Raw genomic sequence first — 7,764 nt, 5'->3', positions numbered from 1 at the left:
ATATACATTCTATAATTTTTTAAAACACTTTAACTGTGTATAACAATAGACATATAGAAAAATGCTCTATTAACATTGATTTTCCTGGAGAGTGGCAACAGCACTTTATACATTTCAACACCACTTTATTTTCAAGGAAATGTAATTTTTAAATGGGAACATTTTATTTTTATTTTTGAGACGGAGTTCACTCTTGTTGCCCAGGCTGGAGTGCAATGGCACGATCTGGGCTCACCACAACCAACGCCTCCTGGGTTCAAGCGCTTCTCCTGCCTCAGCATCCCGAGTAGTTGGGATTACAGGCATGCGCCACCACGCCTGGCTAATTTTGTATTTTTAGTAGAGACGGGTTTTCTCCATGTTGGTCAGGCTGGTCTGGAACTCCCGACCTGAGGTGATCCGCCCGCCTAGGCCTCCCAAAGCGCTGGGATTACAGGCGTGAGCTACCACGCCCGGCCGTAAACATTTTAAACATATGTAAGTGCAATAGGAGATTAGAAGTCATGTTGATTCTGCGTGGCTTGATTATGGATTACTATCTTCCTCTCATCGCGGATCCGCATTTTTTGGTTTTCTGTGATGAGCTTGTCCCCATCTGGGGCTCTGGCGTCTTTCTGGGTCTAACGGTACCCAGCGCCCTCTGCCGAAGATCTCGGCACGGCGTCCTCAGGCTGGAGGGTGGAGCGGAGGAGGCCTGATCGACCTGTATGGACTCGGTGGGCCGAGGCGGGGCCCGTTCGGCATCTTTAATAAGTTTCACCGGGACCCGGTGGCCGGGATGGAGACGGCTAAGCCGCGAGATGTTTACCTACTACCACAGCATCCACAGTACCCGGCTCGGCCTTAGGCCTCGGGTCGCGACGTCCTCTCGGGAAGCACAAACCTACTACAGAGTAAGCCTGAGGCCACCATAGCCCTGAGGCTCTGCCACGCCCCCTGGCCCGCCCCCTCCAAAGCGCCTGCGGGAGCGCCGCGTCACGGGAGCGCCGCGTCACGTGAGGCTGCCGTCCAATCGCGGCGCGCGCTCGGCCCTGCGGGCGGCTGGCGCCAGGCACGGTGGCAGCGGGCAACATGGCCGAGAGGCCGCGGCCTCCGGGCGGCGCCGTGTCTGCGACCGCCTACCCCGACACCCCTGCGGAATTCCCTCCGCACCTCCAGGCGGGTGCAATGCGGCGCCGCTTTTGGGGCGTATTCAACTGCCTGTGCGCCGGCGCGTTCGGGGCCCTGGCCGCCGCCTCCGCCAAGCTGGCCTTCGGCAGCGAGGTCGAGCCCGGGGCGCTGCTGCTGCTGCTGCTGCGGGCGGGCGGGCTGGGCGGCGCTGGGCGGAGGAGGGGCGCTGCGGGGCCCGCGGGGCTCCTGGGGTGGGGCGGGGGTGGGCACAGGGCGCCGCCGCACCCTCGCCGGTCTGTCCGGCTGGGGCCCCCGGCCGCGCACGGCGCTGCGGTCAGCTGGGGTGGGAGAGTGTGTTTCGCCTCTAATCACGCCAAACCCTCGTCCAGTGTAGGCGGTAAGAGACGTCGGGGACTGAGGCCTCCTCCCTTACCAGGGACCTAAAACCTTTTCTCCGGTTGGGCTAGTTCGCTCTCGGGGAAGACCTACACCTCCTACATCCACCCTCTACCTCTCATTTTAAGTCCCTTGTGCCTGAACATTTCTCTCCACGTGACTCTTAAGGTGAGAAGCCTGTTGCCCATCCCTTTACTCCGTAATTAACGGGTATTGTGACCAGATGACCTGTCTGCCCCACTACCAGGAAAATTGGGAGTTTGGGATACTGTAGGCATAAGCAGATACTGACAGAGACGTTGTGGTTGTTTTCCTGACGCTGAGAACTCCCAAACTTGCCTCCTGGCGTCTGCTAAGGTGTATCTCTGCCTCTCCCGTCCCATGTCGTAGACCAGCATCTGTTTGCTAGAGGGGTTTCATTGCATCTGCAGCCCAGGGTTAGCCTCTGACCTGGACAGTGGTCACTGATTATTTAAGGTTAAGCCTATTTAGGGCTAATCCAGTAGGAGTTGCCATGCTTGAGGTTAGTATCCTATTGGGTGTAGTTCATAGGGTAGGTGGTCGAAAGTAAAATGAATCACTTTGTATGGGCCGTGAAGTTTGTTGTCATGAACCAGACCTTCATAACCCTTTATGTAAGCAGGTTGCCACTGACCCATATGTTGCTTTGTGTAAGACAAGGTTGTCCAGCTCGCGACCCAACACAAATTTGTAAACTGAAAACATGAATTTGTTTGCAATTTTATTTTTATTGTTTTTAGCTCATCAGCTATCATTAGTGTTAGTGTATTATATGTGTGACCCAAGACAATTCTTCCAGTGTGGCCCAGGGAAGCCAAAAGACTGGACACTCTGTTGTAAGTTATAAGAAAGCACCTTTTTCTCAAGACACTATGTGTTCAGCTGCTGAGAAACCACTACAAGTAATAAGTATGATACTTAGATTCCGCCCCCCGCACCCTCCCCTCCTCGCCTTGTCTCCAGGCCGGCTTCTAACTCACCACCAAGCAAGGGGGGGCTGCATATGCTTTGTGTAGGAGGCTTCTAAAGATCCTCTCTTTTCTTGAGACTTTCTCCTTTAAAAAAGAAAGAAAATATCTGCAAGTTCTCCAAGGAATGTCTGGGATCACTAAATAGTCTGAGGTGGTGTTTCCCCCAGGCAGGACTGTGTCCTAGTTAAGAGCATGGAGGTACACTGCCTGATTGTGAAGCCTGGTGGCTCTCATCACTGTAGCACTTTAAGAAAGTTACTTAATGCCCCTGGGTCTTTATCTGTAAAATGAAGTTAAGGAATAAATGAGAGTGCTTAAACTCTTAGCACAGGGCCTAACACAGAGTAAAAGCTCAAGAATGCCCAGAGGGAGTGAGCCTTGCTGGGCTATAACTTGTATAGGATTTGGGGGTGGGAATACAGAGCAGACATCGCTAATTCGTGCTTTCCCTGATCTCAGGAAGTAAGAACTCCATCCCTGACTTAACTCATACTACCTACGGAGTAAGAACTACTTGGCCCTCTGGGACTGATCTTCAGGCACTGGTCATTGTAAGACCAATAAGGGGCTGGTGTCAGTAGAAAATACTGACTTTGGATTAGCATTTTGCTTCTTCCCAAGATCGTATGGCCAGCAAGGTGGCCAAATGAGTGTCTTCTCTGAATTTGCTTTACTTGTAAGATGGGTCTGCTGCCAACTGAGGGTTAAATGAAGCCCTGTGCAGAAAAGCTCTGAGGCCCTCTGAGCTGTAGTGGGAGCTCAGTAGGAGCCTGGGTGCCAGCAGCCACAGCGCTGGCTGTGCTGTGAGGGGGTCTGCAGGTTGCTGTGCAGGGTGGATGTGGCTGCAGTGACACTTTCTCCTGCAGGTGAGCATGGGTTTATGCATCTTAGGCATTATTGTGATGGCGAGCACCAATTCTCTGATGTGGACCTTCTTTAGCCGGGGCCTCAGTTTCTCCATGTCTTCAGCCATTGCATCTGTCACAGTGACTTTTTCAAATATCCTCAGCTCGGTGAGTAGCCTGAGGGTGTGGTGCTCTTATCCTAAATCTGGGTTCTGGGTGAGTTGTCTTTGGGTAACCCCTCCTTTCCCAGACAGGAGAAAGGACAGGAACTGAAGCAGAGGTTGGGCTGTGGCTTGACCCCTGGATGATGCTCTATTCATGAAGCAAATGTAATTCTAATCATAGAGGAATTCTCAAGTTAGATATGAGTGAAGCCTGACAGTAAAAAGCCTGCTTGCCTGCTGTGCCTCCAGGGTGGAGCCCTCATTCTGAAGTCACTGTGCATCCTAGCTGTTTCCTAGGTTTCTGTGCACTCAAGGCTCCATGAGATTTAGAGCATTGGGATTCCCAGAGACTTTTCTTCCCTATGTAATCTGAGGTTGACAAGATGGAGCTAAGCCTAGTCAATCTTGAATTGAGAGAGAAACAAATACCAGGTACCAGCTGTGTCTACCTGCTGGCCTCTACTGGGTCTTTCTTGTGTGCTTTGCTGAGGTCCAGTGCAGTGAGGGAGGTAGCCTCTCCATTCGTGCAGGTGAGATTGAATAGAGTGACTTGATGAAGGTGACAGGTAGGTTTCAAGCCCAAGGCTTCTGGCTCCAGACCTTTCCTCCTGGCACCCTTAGAAGGAAGTTAGTCCCAGGAGAGTGAGGTTGTGCCCACCCGCTGAAGTTGAGTCCCTCACAATTGTCTTTGTCCCACAGGCCTTCCTGGGCTATGTGCTGTATGGAGAGTGCCAGGAGGTCTTGTGGTGGGGAGGAGTGTTCCTCATTCTCTGCGGACTCACCCTGATCCACAGGAAGCTTCCGCCCACCTGGAAGCCCCTTCCACACAAGCAGCAGTAGCACCACTTGGCTGGATGGACTAGCTGGAAAGATCACGATGGTGGCCCAGCCTTGGGATGGCATGTGGGACTGTGTCCTAGGGCGACCCAGTTGTGCAGCCTTCTGACCATCAGCCAAGGGAAGCAGGCCTCTGACGGAGTAGGCTTGAGGGTGGACAACTCTGGCTCTGTAAGGAGAGGTGCAGCCACAGCAGTGTTCTACTGGAAGCGTTTTGATCATCTGTGCAGTGCTTTGGATTCTTGCTCCCAGGCCCACCCCAGTGAGCCTTCGCAGATGCTGGAGATCCTGGGGTTGGTCTGCTTTGTGTATGGTACTTGAAACCACGCTGTAATTATTATCCTGTTGCCAAACAAAAGCCAGTCATGTAACTCTAGAAGCAGTGACTGGTGGGATCTTCTGACAATTCCATGCTGATGTATCAGGCCATCTGTGTCATGCTTATGTATTATGGCAAGAAGAGGAAAACTGGGTGAATAAATACTTTTTTTTGTAAGTTAAAACTACCGGATACAGTGTCTTCTTTCCTTCCCTTTGGAGTAAGAGAGAGCCAGAGTGAGCTGAAATCCTGGTGTGAAGGAGGCAGGAGAGTGAGGCAGGTACAGAAGCCTGTGGCCTCATTGCTCTAACACCTGCTAGAGCTTGATCTTGTGGTTACTTCCTGAGGTCACACAGCCTAAGGCTCTTTGAACTGCACAGGGTCTGCTCATTTTTCCTGGTGCTCTCAAGGAGAAAAGTTTGACCTCCCTTTGGAGACCTTGTTTTACTTACTAGGGAAAGAAAGTGGTTCAGAGGTCCCTCCCTTCCCTGCCACTCAGTTCCTCCAGCGTTTACCTTTAGGGCTCTTCTGTCGTTTGCTTTTCTTTCTCAGATCCCCTTGTTCTTTTTTTTTTTTTTTTTTTTTTGGAGACGGAGTCTGTGTCTGTCACCCAGGCTGGAGGGGCAGTGGTGCAATCTCAGCTCACTGCAAGCTCCGCCTCCCGGGTTCATGCCATTCTCCTGCCTCAGCCTCCTGAATAGCTGGGACTACAGGCACCCACCACCACACCCAGCTAATTTTTTGTATTTTTAGTAGAGACGGGATTTCACTGTGTTAGCCAGGATGGTCTCGATCTCCTGACCTCGTGATCTGCCTGCCTCGGCCTCCCAAACTGCTGGGATTACAGGCGTGAGCCGCTGCACCTGGCCTCCATGTTCTTTTTGTATCTTAGACCGTGTGAATGTAATTCCTAGTTCAAAGTGGGCTGTGTGCTGCCTGCACACTTTCCCAGCACAGAGCTTCAAGCCCGGCACCTACCTGCTTCACTTCTCCCCTGGGGTGTCTGAGGGCCCTCTCAGCTCTCCTGAGTCTGATCTCTGGCCCCAAGTCTTAATGCATTTCCTGCAGTTGAGAGGGACCTGATGGCCAGGAGGCTAGGAGAGCGAAGGGTCTTGTCCAGACCCTCCTCCTCGCCGGTGTAGCACCTTCATTGCTCTCTTCCTTTACTGTGGTCAGCACAATTAACAGAATGAGCTTACTAAAACCATTCCATGGCCCCTTGTGATGTGGATCTGGTCCTAGCCCACCACTCCAACAAGAGTTCTCTTCCTCGATGACTCCTTAGTACCTGTTTCTCTCACGCTATCCCCACCATGCTGAGTCCCCCCAGACATCTGCATGTCAGCCATTCTCAAGTCTACCGTGTCCAGTCCTGCCTGCATGTTTTGTACTTGCTCTTTCCCTTGCCTTGGGTTCCTTTCACCTTCACCTCTTGCTGGCAAACTCCTACTCTTCAAAACCCTTGAGCGCCCATGGGGGCCAGGGCAAAGTTGTAATTCACAGAATGTTAATCATTTATCTCCACTTTGACGCATTCCCTCCCAGCCATCTCGTGATGGAGCTACTCTTGTTCCTGTATTAGAGGTGAGGAAACTAACGCTTGGGAAAGTGGAATAATTTGCCTGACATCACACAGTTGAGGAGTGCCAGAACCACAATGTCAGCCCAATCTGACAGGGCTCAGCTCATTCCCTACATCTGTCCTGCTTCCCACACCAACACCTTAAAGCCCAGAAAGGCCCTGCAGTAAGGGGCCTGTTCCACACTGTGACTCAGCATGCCCAAACCTCAGAACCCTTTGGTCACCAGCCACCTACTTTTCTTAGGGGCCCTAGTGTTGATATCCCTGATCTAGTCTGACCCCATCTTTCTACCAGTGAAGAAGCTGAAGGATATTCAAGGCTCTCCAGGGTGTGTTCACCATGTGGGTCAGACACGCAAGCCAAGGCCAGACCTGAAGACTGCTGACCGCTGGTGGTCGGCCTCCCTGGGCAGTTAGTGAAAAGGGCAGAAGGAAGTCCATCTTGGAGCAAGCATTGTCCTGAGAGGACCTGGCCTGCCATCCAGACACTTGCTGAATGCATAGAGATGGTTGGTGTTGACGTGGAACCCTATCACTCAATTCAACAAATTTGCCTGTATTTGTACAAGATGTACAAGATGTATTTGTAGATGTACATTTGTACAAGATGTAAGATGTTTTTCTAAAAGGAAGATCAGTCATTCTTCAAAAAGCAGAAAGATACACCTCTATAGTCATCTAAAAAGTTGAGGAAATGTTCACTATATTTATTTTCCTCATTTCAGAGGTTTATTCTCTTGATAAGAATAAACTATATCAATACTATATCAATATTTGTCTTTTTGGTGTGCATCTTGGATGATGGATTGAACTTTGCTTGGAGCTGGCAATTTGACATCCAGGTTCAAAGGCCTCATAGGACATTCCTTTTGTTTAATTTTATTTTTTCACTTACTCTTTTTAAAAGTATGCAATTCAGTAGTATTTTAGTAGAATTACAAGGTTTTCGACCATTACTGCTAGCTAATTCCAGAACCTTTTTATCACTCCAAAAGAAATTCTCGTACCCATTTTCTATTCCACCCTCCCCCAGGCCCATGGGAATCAAGGATCCACTTTCTGTCTATAGATTTGCCTATTCTGGACAGTTCATATAAATGGATTATACAACATCAATATATGGCCTTTTGGGTCTTTTTTCACTTAGCATAGTGTTTTCAAGGCTCATTCATGTTGTAACATGAATCAGTTATTCCTTTTTATGACAATAATACTCCATTGTGTGTATCTACCACATTATCCATTCATCATTTGATAGACATTTGGATTGTTTCCCTTTTCTGGCTATTAGAATAATGCTGCTTTGAACAATTGTGTACACGTTTTTGTGTGAACATGTTTTTAATTCTATTGGGTATGTACCTAGGAATGGAATTGCTGACATAACTATGACATGATATGATAACTATATTTAATTTTTTTAGGAACTTCCAGACTGTTTCCAGGGCAGTTGCACCATTTTACATTGTAACCATCAGAGTATGAGTGTTCCCGTTTCTTCACATCCTTGCCAACACTG

At 49.8% G+C, this 7,764-nt stretch overlaps 1 protein-coding gene across 4 annotated transcripts; it reads left to right on the top strand.

The window, feature by feature from the left end:
* Positions 1-1,065: 1,065 nt before the first annotated feature.
* On the top strand, positions 1,066-4,847 carry TMEM42 (transmembrane protein 42). Of its 4 annotated transcripts, none has more exons than XR_643788.2 (4): positions 1,066-1,263; positions 1,505-1,674; positions 3,365-3,511; positions 4,207-4,847. XR_643788.2 is itself a non-coding variant. In XM_003894565.4 (3 exons), the coding sequence occupies exons 1-3, from the start codon at positions 1,072-1,074 to the stop codon at positions 4,345-4,347; spliced, it is 480 nt and encodes a 159-aa protein (XP_003894614.1). In that variant the 5' UTR covers positions 1,067-1,071; the 3' UTR covers positions 4,348-4,847. The 4 variants fall into 4 exon arrangements, 1 of the variants encoding a protein (XP_003894614.1); XR_002520411.2 differs by having other exon boundaries at positions 1,079-1,263; positions 1,500-1,674; XM_003894565.4 differs by lacking the exon at positions 1,505-1,674 and having other exon boundaries at positions 1,067-1,263.
* The last annotated feature ends 2,917 nt before the right edge of the window (positions 4,848-7,764 follow it).

The sequence above is a fragment of the Papio anubis genome, chromosome 2 (assembly GCF_008728515.1).
Source record: "Papio anubis isolate 15944 chromosome 2, Panubis1.0, whole genome shotgun sequence".
Taxonomy (NCBI): domain Eukaryota; kingdom Metazoa; phylum Chordata; class Mammalia; order Primates; family Cercopithecidae; genus Papio; species Papio anubis.
The sequence above is the reverse complement of the archived record's forward strand: the minus strand, read 5'-3'. Positions and strand labels throughout refer to the sequence as shown.